The sequence below is a fragment of the Opisthorchis viverrini genome (genome assembly GCF_000715545.1).
Source record: "Opisthorchis viverrini unplaced genomic scaffold opera_v5_514, whole genome shotgun sequence".
In the NCBI taxonomy this organism is placed as follows: domain Eukaryota; kingdom Metazoa; phylum Platyhelminthes; class Trematoda; order Opisthorchiida; family Opisthorchiidae; genus Opisthorchis; species Opisthorchis viverrini.
In genome coordinates, this window is record NW_008752180.1 from 36,703 (window position 1) to 59,476 (window position 22,774).

Below are 22,774 nucleotides of genomic sequence, written 5' to 3' on the forward strand. Positions count from 1 at the left end.
ATGCTGCGGTGCGCTCCATATTACTATATGGATCAGAAACCTGACCGCTGCGCGCCGAGGACGTCAAAAGACTTTCAGTGTTTGACCATCGATGTCTTCGGAACATTGCCCGAATCTGGTGGGAACACCGGATCAGTAATTCTGAAATACATCGAATGGTATTCGGGAGAAATAACTCACCCTCGATAGATGAACTGATCACACTGCATAGTTTGCGCTGGCTTGGCCACGTGCTGCGTATGCCAGTCGACCGACTTCCTTGAAGGGCTCTTTCCGCACAACCACGTGAAGGGTGGAAGAGGGTCAGAGGCGGTCAACCAATGACTTGGCAGCGAAGTATGAAAGCCATTACCAGCAAACTCAGCTGCGCTGGTCATTGTCGTCTTCCTGGATAGGGACCCCGAGACGGGCCACATCAATGGCTAGAGACATTGTCAGATATGGCCCAGTCGCGCCCTCAATGGCGCTCGTGCATCCAAGCTATTGCCTTCAATGCATAGCTCCTTTTTCAACCCCGTCACTCCTTGACAGCCCACTGACAGTGCTGGATTTATGCACCAATTTATCAGCTCCCGCCTGCAACGCGCAGCTACCTACCCCTCCCCCCCCCAAACCATCGGTGAACGAAACTGCGGCAGCTACAACCACAGTACGACGAGTACGCGGTTATTACAGCTGACAATGATGATGATGCACTTCAATTGATCTACCGGTTCAATTTCTTCTTCGTGCCACGATCGAAAACAGCTAGAATGATGTGAACGGGTAATGGACACGTCTCTATAAGCTTTTTCCCAGAACCTCTGCATCGTTTGATTCCTGAACTGTCCAGATTGATCATGTGGATTGCCCTTACTGATTTTTGTCTAAATAATTGTAGTATCTTATAGTCCAACCGTAATGTCACATATTTGTGCGTAGTTGTGAAACACGGTATATCTCAGAGGTTCTTTATCGTCTTTATGTCTTTATACTTATAGAGACATCTGTACGAATAGCTTTCGAATAGCTTTCCTACAAGCGACAGTGTGCAAAAAATTCAGACTCTCCGTTTTGACCTTGCTGATTAGACAAGGAGGTTTACTCTAGAGGATCTCCAAAACTTCTGCTACCAGTTAAAAACTTGTGGATAATAATCAATCAGACGATATTGTTTTCGTTTTTTTAAAAAAAGGAATGGAAGAGAGAGAGAGAGAGATAAAAACACGTTTATAGTCTCTGGGGTTGATCAATTCTCAGTTGTGTTTTGCACCCAGAAAGTGCATAGTCCGAAGCCAATCTATGCAGACTGTAAACACGCCATCTTCTAATCAAAGGAAGGTACCGGAGGTTATGGAGTGCTTTACATTTATCGGAAACTATCGGGTGTGGCGGTAGTATGACGAACGAGTTTAGTTCGTGAATCTCGAAGGCCATAATCGTGTTTACCGGTTCGCATCACTTATGGCGGCAAAGTGGTATGTCGCTGGGTCTTAAATACCGTGTATATCAGACGACGTTGCGAGCTGTAGTGTACGGTTGTGAGGTGTGGCTCCTGTGTTCGGAACGCTTGTAGTGTTGGGAGCGAAAGAAACCTCAGTGCGTTAAATATTAAATGAGCATTCGGTGATAAGGCAAGTACTTCACCTCAGGATTGCATTCAGCACCACGAACTGCTATCTCATGGTCATAGCTAGGTGTGCCGAATTGTCTACCATGCCGGATTTTGCAATGGTAGTCCACCTATGACTGGTCATAAGGGAACGCGGGTAATTACGAAAAGGACTTCCAACTGAGCTTTGGGGGGCGGGATGGCATCTCATCCGTTTGTACTAGGCTGGCACCATTTTTACATTGAACGTCAGGGCTTTCTTCTACTAAATTGATGTGGATGAACACTGGCGAAGAAAGGGTGTTGCTTTTAACGCTGTATGAATCGTGATGTTACAGAACATTTGATTTCATCTCATCACAAGCATCATTCATGCTCTCCGCGAAAGTTACGTTTTGGAGAGGTTTGGAAGGATTGGTGATACCTTTTGCATCAGGTTGCTGGAGTTTGTAAACACAACCGAAAATGGTCATTTAGGATAAGTTACGTTGAGGATGTAAGATCACCTGGTGGATGAATCACTCATCGGCCTTTTCGCTCTTTACATTCTTCATTGTTATCCACAGATTGGCTACATTTATCTTAAGAGCTGATTTACTATTTATGGGTATGTGTGCTTCGCACGGTGAAATATTACCGATATATTCACAGTTCGATTTACGTCCTGGTGGTGGTCACTCAAAAGTTCCTCTTAAAGTTCCTCAAAGGTTTGGTCTTTTCCGATTGATGTACATTTTGTCAGCTCGACTTCCTCCTTGTCTCCTTTTTTTCTGTTCCAGCATAAGGATAGCGCTAACATCACTGCGTTTGTTGTTGAACGTTCGCAACGGGGTGTACATTTTACGAACGTTCTGGACACCTTCGGATTGCGTGGTTCTAATGGTACGCCTTGTCTGTTATGTCGATCTGCGGCTAACCTTTGTATTCCAGTGATCGATATCTTGTTTGATGATGTGAACGTACCCGCATCAAACATACTCGGAAGTGTTGGCTCTGGACTCCAGGTTTGGTTTTCGTATGTCTTGTGTCACTTTTCTCATATCGAAGTCTACTGTAACCATACCTATACAATCAGTTGCGTGCTGTTCGAATCCTTTGAACAACAAAGAGGTGTTTAATATATCACTGACCTCCATCTTGATGGCATCTGTGTTTCTCCTCAGTTGGCCCAACAAGTAATCGACGAACAACGTTTGAACATCGCAGCTGCATGTACTGGCCTTCTTCGTTACATCATCTCCTATGCTACCGAGCACTGCCTACAACGACATCAGTTCGGCCGTCCTTTAGGAGACTTTGGCCTCGTGCAAGCCAAATTGTCGAACCTTGCCCTAAATGTTTATGCGATGGAGTCGGCACTGTTCTATTTGACAGGTTTGCTGGACGCACAGCCACAGCGTGATTTGACTTTGGAGAAGGCTGCACTCAAGGTAAGCAAGTTTCTCACCACCCGAGAGCTGTTCTTTCACACCGGGCACAGCTAGAGTCCATTTCGTTCAATTTTCTTTTTCTAATCTAACATCAGTATGTTTGTTTGAAGTCCCCAATTAACTATTCCACGTTTTCTTCCCCAGTTATACTCATCAGAAGCCCTGTGGAAAGGTGTCAACGAATGTATGCAGATTGCTGGTCGAATGGGACTGTCGAAAGAGGTGCCTTTTGAACGCTATCTTCGGGATGCCAGGAGCCTGTTGATTCACGGGGTGAATGTTACATGATATTTTCATGCTATTTCCTAGGGAAACTATTTTCTTCGTCCATTGTTCTTTATAGTCCGGAAGTGCTATTTTGCCGCTAGGTTGACGTTGTGTACATATCTTGCCCCCCTCTCGACACGTAATCTAGGTACCGATAGTTAGAATGTGCACATTCTTCTCCCAAGGAAATATTTGCTTCTTCTGCTGGATCGTCATACAATTTTGCATTAATGGTAATTTGTGGGCATAAAAAACCGTTCAGCTGTAGCAAGTTCTTGGTGCCTAGCTGCCATGCCACACGAAGTAGGCACGAGGGCTGGGATACTGCCAGGTCGCCCAAGCCTAGACAGGGGAAGTCGACAGGCAGAAGTCGGGTTCGAACCACGGACCTTCCGGTCAGTAAATTCGCGCTCTAACCGCTTGGTCCATATCTCGCGGACATGCAAAGTGCGGAAGGTTTCTTGTTCACAGTGCATCGAAATATTGGTAGTTCGCTGTATTTGCTAATTGTTAATCGCGCGACTGTTGATGTGTTTGAAGAGCTTGGCCACCGGTTTGTAAACGATTGTTGTTGTTCTTCCGTTGTTCTTCCGTACTTTTCTCGCGGTTCACGCGAGATACTCTGGAAGTACATTTGAGATTCATGGCTCAGTATCGTTCCATCCTGTCGGTTACACCTAGATGGAAAGATTGTCCTCTCTTTGAGCACAATGAACCAACCTTTGTGACATTTAGTACACTTTTAAATGGACCAGGTGGTGGGGCTTGATATTAGACAATGATTACACCCATGTTGTATTTCGTCTGATATTCAAGCGACCTGTCGAACAGATCAGTTAATGACTGCTTGATATGTACTTTGTGAGCCACTGATTTACGGATGCTTTTAACCCTTACTCTTCTGGTTTTAGCAGGTACATTCTGAACACATACGGTAATAACCGAAGACCATACAAATGATTACCCATCAAGTAAAGAAACGGCATTTGATTCGACGTCCGATAGCCCCTGTTCCTTTTTCAGAGTTGTTTGATGCACTTCCAGGAGGAACACCGCCACATTCCACAGACGACCACTTCTAACAGCATTCAGTCGGAATATAGATCGTATTCAGCGAAACACTCATTTGTAATCAAATTTGTTTTTTCGAGAGACTCGCCTGAAATCCAGCTGAATCTTAGGACATCACAAACGATAGATTCAGCTGGGTTCCAGGTAAGTCCCTCGCCGAACCATATTTGTTTGTAAATGAGTGTATTTCGCTAATTCCGTGCAATTTGGTTTCAAGTAGAACAAAAGGTTGACGGAAACTCGAGGACTGCGTCTACGTGATGAGCTCCAAGAAGGGCGGAACCGGTCGTAAGCCGTTGAAGAGTTTTCAGCAACCTTATGACTAGTGTATTAGGCCTTTTTCAGTTTTCATGTTTGTTAAACTCATCTCCTAGGTCTGTGATATAGTTCGGTGCTATATGTTCGAATCGACTCAGCTGCTGGCGTTAGTTTGTTAGCCCACTTTAAGTAAGTCCTTATTTGACCTTGGTCCACAGGTATTTGGACACTTGTTTAATTCGAGAAGCAGTCGTTTTCAAACATATGATTGCCATCAAGCTGATTTCACTTTTTGGTCTGTTTTTGTCATTCAGGGCACAAGCGAGTTGCTCCGCTTGCTAATAGCAGGGTCTGCTCTCCAGACTGTGGGGCCCGAGAGGCAGGAAGAAATGGAAAAACTACGGTTCTTCACGCGGCATCCGATTACCACTATCAAGGCCGATTTTCGAATTCGTGCTCGTCGACGTGGATGGTTTGCTCACAAAGTCGGTGCAGGTCCCAAGGTTACCGAAGGTGGCGCTTCACGGGCATTGAAGGATCATTTGCATCCTAACTTTGCGTTGACAGCAACCCGTCTTGCTGTCCTATGCCAGCGATTTCAAAGCCTTGTTGAAACTTCTCTAATTTATCGCAGGGCGGTAGGTCTTCTGCTAAGATATTTTTGTGGTCTATCTTCGCGGGTTCATCTCTTGCCATTACTTTGAAAAATCCGGAGAATGAACTCTGAGGACACTCGACCTACTTGACTTTCCTCTATAATTATGCTGATGGCGCTTCACTAGGAATTGCCGTGTACGAACGGACAATGTCGTATAGCATAAACTTGATCAACATTGCAGTTAGACTTGTCAAAGATTTTTACAGAGTGGCATCGATATTTGGGGTCTTCAAATGAAATTAGCTAGGTCTTCTTTAGACTGTTCACCTCATTTCATTTATTTTTTTATTCACAAACAACTGTTGCGAAAGAGCCATGAATGGGACCGAACCGAGTGTTGAACCAAGTGCAGCACCATCCTTTCTTTCTGTCCATAAGTCGCCCATCAAATTGCAAAATCAACACATTTCTGAGTAATTCTTGGATTCCCTTTGGGAGAGAATGATTCTAATTCTTTCGCTGTACAGTATGCAGTTACCCTCTTACCGCTCTGCCTTTAATCCTCGTTGGTTCGCTAGGTGCCAATAGGTAGTTCAGCAATACTATTCTACAGGGACCTCCGTCGGCCGGATCGATCGAGAATGAGCAGTCTGGAGGTTGCAACGGCTTTTTACGATGAATCAAGATATATATCATGAGTTATTATTATTGCTAAGGCCCTTTTTATACGAATTCCATTACAATACAGCTGTGTTTTAAGTTTTTCACTCGTCCAGTCTACGGCTTCTTCGGGGTCCTCTGATGGTCCCTTTTAATATTGTTGATTTCAATGGAGGAATGGTATAGCTTGCGGTGGAACTACAAATTTATAGTAGCTACTGCTACCGGAAACGTACAAATCCATCCCATAGGTATCAACAGAATTTTAACAGAACCGACCAAAGCCGGTTATAGTAGAGGGAGAAAGGGTTATCGCTACGTGCCGCTCAACTGCACCTGGTAGTCCATCATCTTCTGTAGAAATTTTGTCCTCAGCAAAAGTTCCGGTGGATAAGGCTGTTTCTTTCATTCCCTACAATTAGACGTTGTACGTTTGTACGTTTCCACATGTGCCTCTACGATTATCGATCTGTTCCGTCTGTGCTTCCAGTCACTCCTCGATGAACAAATAATCCTTGCTCGAATGGCGGATTGTGCAGTTGATCTATTTCTCGTTTCTGTATGCCTGGGTCGAGCGTCCCGCGCCATCAGCATTGGTATCCATCTACACGACTACGAGGTTCGTGTTGTTTGGTTTTATTGTGAATTCGTCTCTTGACATGGAGTGCATCGAAGATTAGGGGCTTTTTTTTCTAATTTTAAGATTATACCCCACTGGGTCGTTGGTTTCACTGAGGCTCAAAACTATTGGCTAACGAAACATGTCAAGCGGTCATTTTGTTTCAAAATCATTATCTCTCATAAGGAAGCCAACTTTTCCCGTTGCTGTTCAATTTTGCAGTCAATAACCTCAATCGAATGGACTTGGCCTGCAACAGGCAGATAATATTCTGGTTTTTTAAAAGAGACTTCAAGATCACTCATTTTTCGAGTGAACTGATCGATTCCGCTTTGAGGATTACCGAAGAATGTAGGGCCGCCATTCGGGAACTTATGCCCTCCCCTCTACAATCATTATAGAAGGCTGAAGGGGAACTTGCCAGACAGAGGAGCGAGTCACCGTACTACGAGCAATGGTATTACGGTGCGACATGGAGGTTGAACTGTGCTATCCCATGCCATAGTATTACGAAGTCGACAACAGGGCATCTTCTCTAGGCGATTAGTAGTCTCTCATCTGTGGTAAAGGCGATGCTACCTTTGAAGGAACGACAAGTTAGAGAAGGTTGGCATTAAAATCTGCACATTTCGATCGTCCAACTGGTGGCCTTGACCGCCAGCAAACAATCTAATACAAACGGCTTCAAACGTATTTGTTATGTGCAACGGCACTGTGAGTCACACATCTCTGCCTTACTCCCCGCTCCATTCGACAAAGTTAGTTACTCACAGCAAAGTTAGTCGGACTACTGAGTCACTGATCCCAGACGGTATTCCTGAAGAAAAGACGTGTGCTGTCTTGTGGGGGCAGACTTCTGTTGCTACGGTTAGCTTTCATGACCAAGCCCTAATTAGCATTAGTGTGTCTGTCTTTCAAGTGGAAGGCTAAAATTGTGCGGTACTTTGACCAGTCACCTTTCTTTGTCTTGGACACATGTCCATTTCCAGTTCTTCCACCCGACCAGTAGACACTCATGGATAGTATGTTTGCCAACTTGCTAGGTGGGTTTAATTAGCCAACCCACACCTATTCAAATTAGACGAGATAGTAATTAACTAAATTCAACAAAAGAGCTTTCAACGTCCGTAGTCTATACCGAACAGCTTAACAGGTTCCCATTTCCTCGACCTTAATTTCTCTTAAGGCGGACGAAACACACAGTAATCCGCCTTGTTCATGCACCCAAATACTTCACCCACCCTTCCCGCATTTCACTACTTGTTTCTGGTGATCATGGAGCAATCACCCGTCGTGTGCTTGACATAAGGCTTCCAAAACAGGACGCTGAGTTTCGCTTAGCTAATCGAATCGAAGATCAAAAGAAGTGTGTGATAGTGAAATCTAGCTTAGCGATCCAGTCTGTGCTATCAATCAAAGAATAATCAAACGGCTCACCAAAGCATAGGCTATTACCCCAGGCTATAACAAGCCAAGCATTGCTGGGCTGGGCAACTCGTCAGTCAAGTGAGAACGGAATGCAGTGCATCTGGACGAAGTTCCGGTTAACCAATGGGACGGGTCATAAAAGTGCGCTAGTCGACCTCTCGGTGAGCTGTCATCCGGTCAACACAGCATCGGGTAGGACAGGCAGAATATTGGGTTAAAAATATCATAAATGAGAGAACCAGTTGGGTGCCGGGTGATTCTCCCGTCAAATTGGTTTGCAGATGAGTGTATTTCGCTAGAATATTGGCTACTTATAACACACGCAAACCAGAACCACAATGGCGAGTGGGGCAAGAACACAGCGGAGCACTTGAGCCACATTGTGAGGAAGTCCTGTCCCCGGGCAGGACAGGCGAGACAAACACAGTTCAAATTATTTTTCCAACCTGTTCTATGACACTAGTATGCAGACAGGTTTTAATCTCCTACAGGTTGTCTAGGGTTTGAGCGATGAAGAAGCTGAAACAAAACCCAACTGAGCTCTTGCTTATGTCTTGTGCTAGATATCCAGTACTTTCCACTTGAGTGCAGAAAATCGGGTATGTTTGAGCAATCCTTCAATATTCCCTAAGACGACTACAAATGGAAGGAAAATTCTAAAATTCTGTAACTGAGGCTTCCATCCGGCTTGAGGGTGAGAGAATATTAGTTGAAACTAGAGTGCCGTCGCCAGAAAACCGGTTATCGGGCAATGTGTCTAGGTAACTGTTGCATGCTTAACAAAACGATATACTTATTGACAAGTTTTGAGTCGTTAAGACCCGAAATTAGTGCGGTTCGCCAGGGAAGTATATGATACGCGTTGCAGCAAAGCCATGTATCCACATGATCCGTCAAAACCTGTTGTATCCACCGCACTCGAGTGTGAGACCACAAAAAAGTCATGCACAAAGAGCTATCTGACAGTGCTGCTTGACCTTCGAATTATCAGGCGATTGAAAAAATGTGAACTTATTTTCATCTGATGTATTAACCAGCGGTATTCACTCAACGCTAGGCTGCATGGGGGAACACCTAATCATGGCTTTGTTCCGTCGGGACTCACTCTTCTAATTGACGCACGTCAATTTGTCTGTTTCGCTTTGGATGGAAAGTTATTCTGCAGTTTTTTTCTCACACACTTCACATTGTTCAGTTAAATTCTTTTGAATATGTAGCGGTTAAATAATGGTACGAGATCCAGTGTACCATTCCTCAATTATCCCTTGTTTCAAATCATTCATGGCAGGAACAATCGTCCCTTAAGGATACATCTACAACAAACGTACCACCGGCTTTGAATTTACAAGACAGTGCCCAGCGTTTGAGTGAATCCCCGAAATATTGTCTTTGTTGGTGGTCAAGTCTGCCTTAGTTGGTATATGACGATGGGTGTACTCCAACTGACATCCGCACGCGTTCTGACGGTCTGAACTTCGGCCGATGAGTGAACGCGCTTTTTCATTCTAGACGCCCTCGTGGTCTGTAATACTCGGTATTCACGCAATGTGCTCGCCCTTTGAAATATGATGCTTAATTTGTCGATCCGGTTACTGTTGATCTGTTCACATGGCTTAGCAATTAGCTTGAATGGGGTAAACACAACTGTTGTGGTGCGGAGCCTGGTCGGCGGCCGAAAGTCTCCTATGCATGAGTTGTTTTGAGGGCTCAATGTCCGAAGTTTTTAGCAGTATGCCGTAACATTGGCAGCTCGCATGCATTTATTGATTGCTAGTCACTTAGTTGTTTACCTGTTTGCTGCGCCTGGCAGCTGGATTGCATTTCTGAATACTATGCTTTGAGTTTGATAAACTACCAAACTGTGTCATGTCAAGAGAATATGCTTCGACATCTCGGATGTCGTACCAATTGAAACGTGAGGTGACTTTTTTTCAGCACATCCACTTGAAGAAGTCATAAATTAGGGATTCAGCTGAGTCTTCCGTTAGCACCAAATTAATTTGCAAATGAGTTCATTCCGCCAAACTTTTTTCACAAATTCCTACGATCGTTGTCCTAGCAGACCATTGGTCCCTTCACCATATAACAATCCCGGCTTCCACTCCACCGCTTTGTCAATTGAAATCAAATTTGTGACAGATGTAAGACAATTAATTAGGATCAATTGCCTTATTTCAGACGACTTACCCAACCGTAAAAGAAGTTATTTTTGTAATGTACTACTCACAAGGTTGCTGAAAATCCGTCGACAGCCCACGACCGGTTTCGCCCTTTTTGGGGCTCATCAGGTAGGCGCAGTCCCCGGGCTTCCGTCAACCTTATGTTCTACTTGAAAACAAACTGCATGAAATTAACGAATATACACTCATTTGCAAACTAATTTGGTTTTTCGAAGAAGTTATTTTGTTTTAAGCGCAATCAAAGATTATACGGAAGCGTCTCATCGTTTCATTGTTAACGCGATTTGTAAGCAAAGTCTTCTTGATGTTAGTCGATTTTTGTTTAATTCTAGATGGAACCTGCGACTAAACAGCACTTCGGACAAAGGTATATATTGAGCGCCCCCGAGTTTTTCCTTATAATACGGGGAGGATTTGTACACAGAGTGCTCGATTATTGTTTTACAGTTGAGGTTTGTGGGAAGTGAAAAAATTCGATTGGCAATATGTGATCGGTTTCTCATATTCCTACGGAGCTTCTACTTAAATTAATGTTCCAGGCCAGCTTTCGTGAACCGGGTACTCCACAAGGATTTAATTGAGAAGATTGTGGGGCATGACAGTCTTTTTTGGGACAGGATGTCTTGTTGCTTTAGCTGGGGTTGATTGTACGACATGTTAGTCGAGAGTTCGCTGTCGCATTGCTCAAACCATGAAATGGGCACAGAAAGGGTGACACAGCGGTCCGCTGCTCTACTGAATAAGTTTGGATGTAACAGAACTTCTTGCATGAGCTTCCTATTCACTGATTGCTGTTACACTTCAATACCCGGCCTCTAAACACATCCTATCCAATCATATACGAAACTATGTTCACCGTGTTTATTTTACAGATTGATTTGACTGCAGTGAAAGGTCCTGTGCTGTAATTTGGCTTAAGCTGTCCCTCTCTTTCTCTCACTAAACAGTTTCTGGGATCAAAGCACCTCTGGATGGGATTATGCGACTTGGTTTATATATAGGGGGTTGACTCAAACAACAAACCAACGACAGACTCTATGTCTTCTTTCTTTTCGCTGTGGTATTTTTCAAGTATAATTTTTTCAATAAGTTCGTGGTAACTGAAAGTCCAGTTGCATGCTGCTGTTGATTCCGATACAACACACTCAACCGTGTTCAAAGTAAACGAATGATACTTGCGAGTCTATAGACTGCAACAGAGTAACCGTCGCCCACAAAAAGGGGTGTGGTCTTGTCGCTTGTTGTCAAATAGCTCTGAGCCTGTACGTGTTTTATTTTCTAAACGGCTGCCGCATGTATCACATTTGACTCGCGCACACTTTGAACCCTCATTCTTTTTGTCGCACTGTGAGCTGTATTTTTTATCCGGACGTATTTTTCGCGAATGGAACGGAAACTTCGTTGTTTTCAATGGACTCATTTTTTCCGAGTTGGAAAGTATCGGCTCTTGTGTTCGTTGACTGAGCTGTTTTCCCAGTTTTTATATTTCTCCAACCTTCAAAGTACTGATAAAGTCCTCCCTGAAGTTTTTAGAAAATTAAGAGGTTGGTACAAAACATTAGTCTCTGTTGATTGAATAAATCAATCGATAATTCTGGATCCCCTGAGCGCCAGCACATGGACCTCTCTTTTCGTCACCATCCTCAGGGTAGATGGAATGTATTGTCCGTCTCTTCACCTTCGTTTGTTCATGCTGCATCCCTCAACAAGAAATTCCACATATTTCACGGATGTCACTCCATTTCTAGCCTGTCTTATTCGAAATTTGATTTATTTTCCTATCGTCTAGAGAATGAGAAGACGCGATCCACCGGCTTTCTCAAACCAGTTACACACATTACGCCGTTGCATTCTAGGTGAAACATGTCAATTTTCAAATGCCTAGGCTAGATTGTCGTGAGTTCTCTGGAGTTTATGAATGTTGCTCTTCTTTTTAAATGTAGTCGACTTTAATAGGCTTATGTCCTTGAATATTCTAATTGGTGGATTCATATGACGCATTACTAATGTCGCAATATCTCTTCTGGTTCATATAGCTGGTGCTGCATCCGCCCTAAGAACTTGTCGCGGTTCGGTGTCATAACTCATGTGTCCTTACTTGTGCCTTCCACCAGAAAACAAATCTTGAAAAACCCTCCCTCTCAGTCTGTATGAACATTGAATTATTTATTCATCATGGTTTATCGCACTGCCTACTATTTTGTTAGTTTATTCTTTACCAATGTGTCTCCAAGTTATATTCCACCGTAGTTTGACAGAATTCCGTTTGCGTCATTTTCAGGTGCGATTGGCCACCACCTTTGCCAAGATAGCCTTCCAGCGCATTGAGGCCAACCTGAACGATTTACCGGGTTTGGAAAGAGATCATCATCGGATAGCCAGCGAGATACTAGCCCGCCGAGCTTACCCAGTTGCTCATCCACTAACGCGGGTTTGGTGATCCTCATCGTCTACAACTGCTGTTGAGTTCTTTAACTCGCTAGTCACTCTGTAATCATAACACTGTTCAGATAGTTAAAAACGACTTCTCTTGTGAAACTTATGTTTTCTCATTGATGAATGAACACATTTTTCTGATAGGAAATGGCGGCACCTATACATTGGTTGAATCTTTGTTACCGGAACCCAGTCGGTGCCGAGTAAGAGCCGGCCCAAGTCTGGTCAATTTAATAATTCGTCCGGTTGGAATATTCTCTGAAACAGCTCAGCAGAAAACGATTTACATAACAGATGGTTATTCAAAAGGATGACGTTATCGGCTTGCGTCATAGCCGATGGGGAACCAATGAAAGACAATGCAGTATTTCCGTCCTCGAGACATGAAAATGTCTACGGAGATGTTTCTTCATAATGAAAGGTATGGGTAACAGCGGCATTGCACAATTTTCGTACCAGTTTAGTTGTACCCAGATTTTGTGTTTGCGACTGTCTGTTCTACCTGATCTGTGGTGCCGGGAAGTAAAGTGGACAACTTTTATGGCTGTCTTCAATCGTCATAACCTAGGCACTAAAGCTAGATAACACCAGAAATGAGATAATCGGTCAGAAATATGTAATCTAGTAAAACAAAGAGAAAAAAGGCAATAACTGGGAATTCGGGTTACCATGCCTTGCAGCACCCTATGCCGCAGCTTCGTTTCAACAATGGATTGTCCATTCAAATAGTGCTTTATGCGTACCCTGGACCGAAGAACATCGGAAATGATAACTCTATTTGGAGAAATAACTCGTCGACCGTGATTCTGACTTTCAGCGTGACGGCTGACGGCTGAATATGGACTTATAACACAGGACATTCCCTTTGTTTGTCCCCTCGTCTTTGGCTCATTCATTCAAGCATTTTCCGATAAGATGACCGTTGAGAGAGCCCCTGGTCTTCAGGGGACTCGGTTGATAGTAACAACGGATACATACCTTACATGTTCACTTGATTATGAAGAGGCGTCTGCTACGAATAGTTGTTTATTAGGAAATCCCCCGAAAACTTTGGATATTCAGATCGGACTAGTAGTCACTAATAATAGTAATTGTTCAGTTGTAGCACCCTTTCAGTGACTAAATGCGATGCCACCCGAAGAATGCACAACGACAAATACTACCAGGTTTCCCAATCCTAGACAGAAACAGCCGATATACCGAGGTTTGGTTTGAGCCACATACCTTCCGGTCCTTCTTAGAGGACAAGTTCGGAAATTCACATTGGGTAACCATGCGGTGGTACCGCCAAGAAACCACGCGATCGGCCTGGATCACAAATCTTGTACCATGTAGAAATAGAAATGTGCTTAGGTCGGTCTAACGATTTACTCGCATTCGAATAAATTTACTGTCCACTATCTCGTGGCGGTTTCGTCAAAGAAGCGAATGGCTTGAGCTCGACAAGCTTTTGTTCCCTTCGCCAGGCTGTTTTACCACAGACATCGGAAGATGTTTACTTCCAGAAACAGCGTCAACCCTCGAATTCGCTGCCTCCGTATATCCGAGAGTACCATTAAACCGGTCAAACTATAATAGCATAATCAAATAGCGACGGCTAGGAAAAAGTCAAAGAACTTCAAGAGTACGGATGTGTTCATTCAAAAGTGCCACATGATATGATTCTGTTCATTTTTGGTATAAAATCACTCCAAATAAAACCGTTCATGCTTTAAAATGTACTTCTTGGATCTCTACAAAAATAAATTACCCCGGATGGGCTTCAGAGCTGTTTGTTGTCGGATCAAGTGATCAGACTGGGAGAGCTCAATAATCGAATCTGTGGACATCACAGATTGGGTTGTAATAGAGAGGGACGGAATGGTGGATACCGACTGCACGGCGTGAGTAGTCTTCAACGAATCACAGTAGAAGGTTGCGAAACGGTTTCGAAACTGGTCGAGAGAAATGGGAAGGGAAACAACCGAGATTATAAGTTGATTTATTATAAAGATTAAGTGGTTGTGTTATCATCTACTCAGCCATACTTAACTGAGTAAGTGAGTAGGTCTCATGGTCAGATGATTTAAGTAAGCCTCCTATTTTGGGACACTAGATTTGTGAATCTTTATAAAATCGGGACATGATTCTCGGATGGTTCAAGCGCATTCCTCAAAAAAATTATGTTTATTTATTTATTTATGCATCTACAGTTAACGTATGTCTTGTCCTATGTGAAGTGGCGGCTGGGTACAATTTCGGTCAGTTGAATTGACTACTCACTGGTGATCACTCACCAGCGCTATATGAGTCACGCAGTGTGCACCACTTGAAACTGGACAGAGTTAGAACACTCATGTCATCTGTGAGGAATCAAGTCAGTTGGTTCGTTTGTTACAGTAGTGTATACGAGAGAGCTCCAGTCCTTGGAAGGAGTGGCTCCTCTTCGGAGGAATAGTGGCTGAAAGGGAACAGTTTCGTGCACTGTCCATGATCTGATCACTGTTAGTAATACTGTGCTGGACTTTCTCCAGTGGATCAATGATAAACTAGCACAGAGGATAACGGTGTTGGGGTGTTTTCTTCTAACTTCTTCGACACTGGCGTCCGAAAATCGATTTCATGAAACTCGGCCCACTTTGAGCTTGTTTCACAGGGAAAACTCTGTATTGGTTAGTACCCATAGAATCACTTTAGCGTGCTACGTTTGAAGTCGTTCAATTCACTTTTGGTTCTACCTCGTGCTAGCCCCTTGCATGTATATCCACACATGTAATGCATTACCCGGTGCATGCGAGCTGTTTCATTTGGGAAAGTTGGTTGGCCTGCTGATCAGGGGTTCAGCGCGTCATACTGCCTGAGAGTGATGATCCATACTCACGAAGATAAGTATTTTGTAGCGCAAAAGCCGGTGAAGGCTTTGACACCTAATCCACCATCTGTGTTTGTTCCATCTGTCTGTTTGCCATAGCCGGTCCTACGAGTAGTTTGTTTTGCTGCGATCAGAAAGCAAGGATTGCTTCGTCAAATAAGCAACTGACTAGCTCGTGGTGATCCGTTTCCTCATCATCAAAGGCAGCAACATCAGTGTTGACCCCGATGCTTCACGTACAACCACAAGGTTTGTCTAATTATGCACATTATATACGATACATGTTTCTTCGAAATGTTCGCTCATTCTCGCAGACGGACAAGGTGGTTGCCAGCCATGACACTGATCTAAATGCAGTTTTCTGTAGATAGACCATCCTCAGAATTGATTGGTTTTGATTGGTTCTTTGGGGCATATTCTGATTACGAACCTACGGAGAAAACCGCCTCGCGCAAGAGATCGGTCGTCTTTCCCGTCCTTCGGGGTGGTTTGTCCACGTGGAGATAACCCTGCTACACACCCTCCAAACGTCCTCCCTGTTTCATTCGGTTTGCTACTTTCATTATCTTAATGTCGGTGAATTCCATCGTGCTGTCTGGCGTTCTTAGCGCAGAGAGAGAGAGAGAGAGAGAGAAAGAGCGAGTTTACTGACCGGAAGGTCCGTGGAGTGAGAAAGAAGAAAGAGTTGGTAAGGGATGGGATCTATCACAGAGGGATCAGAACTCTAACACAACTTGGAGCATATCTGAAATGAGTGTGTATGAGGAATGCCAGCCCAGTTTGCAATTTTCATCCCGATCCACAAACACAGATCCAGTTCATACTGTTCGTGTGTATAGCGCGAATGCCTGTTTGGGGTAAACAATCACTCGTTACCTGGGAACATATCGGTGTTTACCTGTGTGACACATACTGGTTGTATAAGTTCGTACTGTCTCCATCTACTGGAGTGACGCTACAAAACAAGACCGAGAGCACTTGTAGAGAAGAGTAAAGCTGATGTTTCGCGCGACTACAACCGTGTTCGGCCATAGCTAGCGATGAAAGAAGCGAAGTGTGAAAGTCATGCTAGAACAGCTAATTCTGTGGAATAGGGGTTATAGGCTGGTGTAGAGTGTAACACGGTACATTGGAATTGTGGTGGCTCGCGGTATGAAAAAAATGTGCTCTATTATGGCAACACCGTAGTCTTGTTGGAACTTATTGAAAATACATAAATCTAGTAGTCCCCTGCAACCTTCAATATAGGCGGGTTGTTGTTTTCTTCCCGTTTAAATTGTATTTGATTCACTTCTATGTGGTCATCCCTTCGTTGTAGTTTATCTGAAGAACCATTCGTTGTGTATCTATGATGTGAGTGAAAGGCTGGTGGACATCGTTGAGGTGAAGATAGTCATCTGTAGATTGTATTCAACGTCAGAACAGTGGCGACTACCGTTGCTTATCTGGCATAAAACCACTGGAACAGACCGATAGGGTAGGCAGGGGACCAGGGTTCATTGCAACAGACCCCGCTTCGCAGAGGTACATGGTCAAGAACGAAGTGCCTATAGTTTACGAAAGCCTCAACGCAAATATTTGGCAGCATGCTGGAGTGTGACGGATCAGCTCACTAGCTTATCTTGGTGACCCTAACCAAAACTACCTCTGTACACAAACGAATGGTCAGTTTAGGAAAATTCACGTTCGCCAACGGGGTCGGTTACGCGCCACGTTGTATAGCGTTTCCGGCCACAAACAGGGGAAAGGACGTGGAAGTCAGTCGGGAGACGGAAAAATGCTATGTTGGGCACTCGCATTTTACTCAGGCACACTGTATCGTGTCTCTGAAGGCCTCTTTTCAACAAGAGTTTCAAACGATAAATATAGCTTTTCTGTGCTAGTCGTTGTGATACCTTGCCAATACATCGTTATGAAAATCGCCGTGGTAATAACACAGTCAGAAAGAAATTTCACTAAGAATCGGCCTCACGAGTAGCAGCAGGTCACTTTATCACTTCGAATTTACCTAACCCGTGGCTCATCGGAGCGAATCCCGCGAGCATGTGTGCACTTTAATAGCAATATCAAATTCAACTTGAGTTTGAAAAATATTACTCTACCTCGCTTTCAATTTTAAGAACTGAGAATTCTGGTATTCTCACTCCAGTTGTCATCCAAACCAACGTGACGGATTGTGGATGGTGAATTTTATGCATGTTTCTACTCCTTGTCCGTTGATCTGGTAGACTACTTCCACTATCGTACAAAGCCCGACCACTTTTGATCTAGACCACAAAATTAGCCTCCAACCATAACGGACAGGCTTTGAAAAATACCGTTGTTCTGCCAGCTGAGAAAACAAGTCTTATGCAAACTAAGTCAACCTGTTCGGCAGGAATTCTGAGTAATGCCTTGCGAAATTGTGTGCCTCAAACCGCTACCTTAGGATGTACAAGTCAACGTGAGCAAACCTTTTCACTTCATATAATCGCGACAAATAAGGCTCTCACCTGCTTCATTTCTCGACATATCCGACCACTTCACGTAAATCCGTATGTTTATTACCCCTACAGGTATTCCTTTGGTGCAGTCAGTCAAAAAGAACAAAGAAACACCGAATGGAGTAACCACTGAGCCAAACTTGTAGCATGTAATCAAGAAAATAGCATTTCAGATTGCGCAAACAAAAGCAAGGAGGAAGGAGAGAAAATTGGCGTTTTAAATGTCTAGATAACAGAGGGTCACTCCACCCAAGATGCGAGAAAAATATCATCTGGTTAGTCGGTATGAATGAAGTTGCCTGCAAGCCACATAAAACATTGAATAGGGAACTGAGGTAGCTAGCTCCTTACATATGCATGCGAGCTGTGAGGAAATGAACTTTCGGCGTTTGTTGCGTTATTTCCTGAAGTCTAGTATTTGTGATGCTCTTTTGTGGAAAAGTGTAAACTACATAGGAGTCCTTTGTTCACCAGGAAGATGAACCCTTCAGGTCCTCCTTGAATTAGTCACACAGTGATACTGTGAAATCAAGAGGATTCACCGAACTAGTATTCCGTGGTTCACCAATCACTCACTGAAGATGCCCCCTAGAATGGTAATGAGACTGTTACACATCAATCACCAAGCTGGGCACAGAAGCTAACAACCAATGAACGTTGATACACGAAGACAGGTAAACTAAAGTTCTAATCTGTTTAGCTATACCAAATAAAGTGGTTTTGTTGTTCACTAACAGGAGCGACTTTGGAACACGGGCTTATAACCCGATAGTTTTGGACCGTAGGACTATATCAGGTACGGTTGAAGTAAATGGCAGTGTGGGATGAATTACGGTTCTCACCTCTCGAAAAAAATACCCCACCCGCGGGTCGGTTCTCCATGAAAGAATCACCGAACGAGAAAGCAGTAATATGCATAATTTAACGCCAACCAACGTCACAAATCATCACAATCAGTGACGCATTACTGTCCCTTTCAGGTTTCCTTGATTCAGTGATTACTTCTTTTAAAATATAGCGCGAAAAATGACTGTCATAGTACCAATGTATAATAAAAATTAGAAAAACTACTGATGTACGTACGCGCAATAAATCGATAGTACACGTTTGAGTCACAGCTGGTGCATTACCCGGTTGTTGAATTTACTTGCTTCAAAATGAGTGGCACGTCCGACAAACTGGGTGGGTTTTGCTACGGTGTTTGGTTGACTTGTTTTTTATCATCCGCACGCTTCGACGCTAGATGGAAAGCATGTGTCAAATGATATTTGATACGTTAATTTCTTCTAACTCGTGAACGAATGGTTAGAAGTCACAGATATGCCGCGAGTTTCATTTTTTTGCTCTCATGATATCACCACAGAGGGTGTTGCGGTCTAACCATAGACTGATATGTTCCAGTACTGTCAATCTAATGTTTTCATCATAGCCTCTCACTCAAAGCTAGAAATTCGGGGAGACAAGACTCAATAACGGCCTCACCAAACCAGAGTATTTACATAGTAGCAGGTGAGCGCCAAAGCGATTGCTACTTTGATGAACTTCGCCAATCATTTTACTCTGTACTGTTCCGCTGGAATGATGAATGATCTTAACAGATTTGGGATATTTTGTTGTTATGTGGATACAGAGCTCATTATACATACTCATACATATACTCATTGTAAATAAGCCATTGTACACTTACGGGGTATTCCTTTGTGGATGCCCTCTTTCATTACTGTGCCAGTATCCATAGGCAAAATAGATAAAAACACCTGCAAACAGTCGGGTGAAACAGAATCTTTATAACTGATTTCGTTAGGGCAACAGCGATGAAAAAGAAAAAAACCCTAACAGTCGCAACATAGATCTATCCCACCGATGCAAGTAGAAGGGTAGTAATTCATCCGCCAATCGCAAACGTATATACATAAAAGGGTTTTGGATATTCTTTGAAAACTATATAACCGGCCATAAGCAGATAGGGAGGACATATCCACTCAACTGCGCACCAATGATGTCTCCTTTACTGATTAATTGTTAAGCTCGGTGAACAAATGAATGGCCATGTGAGCAGCTCCCCAAACTGCCCACATTTGACGAGACAAGAAAACCAGGATGCCGATTATAAACCGTGTGCCATAGGCACACTGGTTCCATCTGCTACAGTTTCCATCGCCGGAAAACATGTTTGTGGAACATACAACCAAGCCTTGGAGGCGAGGGTACGTTCAGTTTGTTCTGAAATTGGGTGGCTATGCATTGAAGGCGATAGCTTGGATGCATGAACGCCACTGATTGGGCCATTTTCGTCAGTGTCATTAACCACTGGTGATTTGAGTCCCGTGGTCCCCATCTAGGAAGGCGGCAGTTGCCCACCCGAATAAGTTTACTGGTTAGTGTCTTCATACTTCGTTGCCAGGTCATACACTGTCCACATCTCGGTCGCTTCCACTCAGTACAGGGCTGGGAGAAAACGGCATTGTGAGGCAGACGGTCTTCTGGTATGCGAGGTACACACCCCAACCAGCGTAACTTATGAAGCGTGAGTAATTCATCTATCACGGGGGAGTTCCTCCTTCCTGAGACCATTTAGCGTACCTCGGCATTACTAATCCGATGTTCCCACCAGACCTGATCAATGCTGCGTAGACACCGATGATCAAACACTGACAGGTTCCTCTGAGCGTAGCAGCCAGGTCTCTGATTGCTAAAGCAGTATGGATCGCATCACCACAGTGTAAACTCTTCCCTTAACAGACAAACTCATGTCACGTTGGCGCCATAGGTGCCGGAGGTTGGTAGAAGCTGCTCCGGCCTTTCCTATTAGAGAAATAATCTCATCTACAGCTAGTCCACAGGAACATATACAGCTGTCCAGGTAAATCAATTTATCTACCACGTCGATTGGCTGCAGGCATGAGGTGTGGGTTTCATCCCACCGTAGCATTCACCTGTTCTCTTTGCGGTACAATCTTCGGGCATGTCCTGGACAGCGAATAGTCATAAACTCCTGTTCAGTCAATATATGTCGGCTTGCGGCTTACTTGAATGGTCTGGCCACACGAGCATTCCCGCATTGATAATCTCAAAGTTATCACTTCCCTAAAGGTTCATTAATCCTTTTTATTTGTGACCAAAAAATCTGCAAGAGTCCAGCTGCCGGATAGGCTATAAGTTCTTTTTGTGAAGTGGTTTGCAAATTTTTGGAATGGCACGAGACTGAAAAGGTTGCCATCTCAGTATATTCTTACTTGAGAATGGGCGGGAAATGAATGTCCGTGTGATCTTCAAATTTGTCAGGAGTCCGACTTGTGTGACTTACCAACAAGCATCCAAGCAGCGTAAAACACCCAGGTTGTTCCAGACATTTGAAACATCAGATGCAAGTTGATGAACATGCTCAGAGCCGGTATCCATGGTACACCAGGCACCTAGAATTTACAATGGCAGAAAAAAGTTTTTGGAACAGTGGATTTTTCCAAAAGCGCTTGATTAAATAGCCCTTTAGTCCGCATGCGTGGATATTTACCATTGTTTTATACGCTTTTCTCAGTTGAACACATTAAAGAAATCAACATTCTTCTTCAACTCAATACGCAGCTTGCAAGACCGAGTTTAACAACCCGATTTATTGACAAGCTTGATAAAACCTAATACCTTGGGCCAGTGCCAGTAAACTCTTCAAGTATCTCCATTTTTCTGAATGCCCAAGGGTGTCAATTGAGCTTACCGGGGGTCACTCTCTTCCATAGACGTAACATCAAAGCAAAAATGCGGTTTTGTCAAACAGTAACTTCTTTATTTAGGAACGGTTTCGCAATCCCCGATTATGTATCTGATGGTCGAAGTTTTGCGAAAATGCGCCTTCATCTGAACCCAGTGTTGTAAGCCGATTCGAAGTGGTAATGGAAATAGAACACTGTGTGGCGTAATATGTACTGACAATTCTTTTCAACCTCAGGAATTAGATATGAATAACCGTTGGACAGTACCACATTTCCTTGGGACCCCAAAGTTTACCCAATCGATTAGGGATACCGTATAGGCATTATTTTGCTCACAATCGAGCTTCAACAAAGTAGTGTGAACACAACAACAATCACTACGAGTGTCTTCAAACTGAATAACGTCTAATGTTGAAAATCTATCTCGCTAATTGTAGAAGTTTTGAGATCAAAAGCCAATGTGCGGTGTGGCCACCTGTAAGTAATCCACTTATTGACCGCACAGGATTATTTTTAGGTCTTACTTATACTTTTCAGCACCTACACATGAATGAATTCTTGAATGGCTACAAGACGCACTCGGTGTGTTGAAGGGACTGGCAACTTACTTTGAAGGACACCTTTGCTCGATTGGCGGGTTGTCGTGCTAGACTGATACACAGAAGTATCGAGCAACAACCGAAGATGACTATGCTGATCCAGGCGAACACAAAGTAGACAATACTGGCTCGACCAATATCACCGCCGAAATAAATCAAGCCAGCGTTCAAGAATATGATGACAATTACTGAAAAGCAAACAAACAATGACCTCAGTGATACTTTCCGAAAAAAAGGTTATTGTGATTCAAAGTAATCAAGGTACGGAAAATGCAGACTGGGATGAATAATATCATGATGCAGATCTCGGGGACAGATAGTTTTGTGATAGTTGTTCTTCCTAGGGAACGGAGTTTGAGAGGACCTCACAAGTAAAAAGTTCCTGTTTTGGTTGTGCACATCACACAACTTTTGAGGTTTCAAACCTCAGGGAAATGCTGAGAGATCCCAGTAACCAGTACTGTGAGAAAGATCAGGCGTCAGAATACTGAATATACAAACAACTATGTTTTGCATACTTTAGTGATGAAAACAATGGTCGCTTGTTTGTTTGTTGAGCTAGCCCGAGTCGACTGTTGCGATCACATCAACGA

General features: G+C 43.6%; 3 protein-coding genes across 3 annotated transcripts in view; 1 reads left to right on the forward strand and 2 right to left on the reverse strand.

Annotated features, from left to right (window-relative positions):
• T265_11542 (hypothetical protein) overlaps positions 1-12,549 on the reverse strand; it is a gene marked incomplete at both ends in the record, with an annotated part of 15,464 nt that extends 2,915 nt beyond the window's left edge. The window contains one exon of the mRNA XM_009178222.1: positions 12,451-12,549. Within this exon, the coding sequence (XP_009176486.1) occupies positions 12,451-12,549 (99 nt within the window). The remainder of the gene's footprint in view (positions 1-12,450) is intronic.
• T265_11541 (hypothetical protein) overlaps positions 1-12,632 on the forward strand; it is a gene marked incomplete at both ends in the record, with an annotated part of 38,494 nt that extends 25,862 nt beyond the window's left edge. Inside the window, 3 exons of the mRNA XM_009178221.1 lie at positions 2,755-3,021; positions 4,932-5,255; positions 12,384-12,632. Coding sequence (XP_009176485.1) covers positions 2,755-3,021; positions 4,932-5,255; positions 12,384-12,542 — 750 coding nt within the window. The remainder of the gene's footprint in view (positions 1-2,754; positions 3,022-4,931; positions 5,256-12,383) is intronic.
• A 1,540-nt stretch (positions 12,633-14,172) lies between these two features.
• T265_11543 (hypothetical protein) overlaps positions 14,173-22,774 on the reverse strand; it is a gene marked incomplete at both ends in the record, with an annotated part of 42,229 nt that continues 33,627 nt past the window's right edge. The window contains 4 exons of the mRNA XM_009178223.1: positions 14,173-14,472; positions 19,560-19,629; positions 21,180-21,288; positions 22,191-22,369. Of these exons, the coding sequence (XP_009176487.1) occupies positions 14,433-14,472; positions 19,560-19,629; positions 21,180-21,288; positions 22,191-22,369 (398 nt within the window). The remainder of the gene's footprint in view (positions 14,473-19,559; positions 19,630-21,179; positions 21,289-22,190; positions 22,370-22,774) is intronic.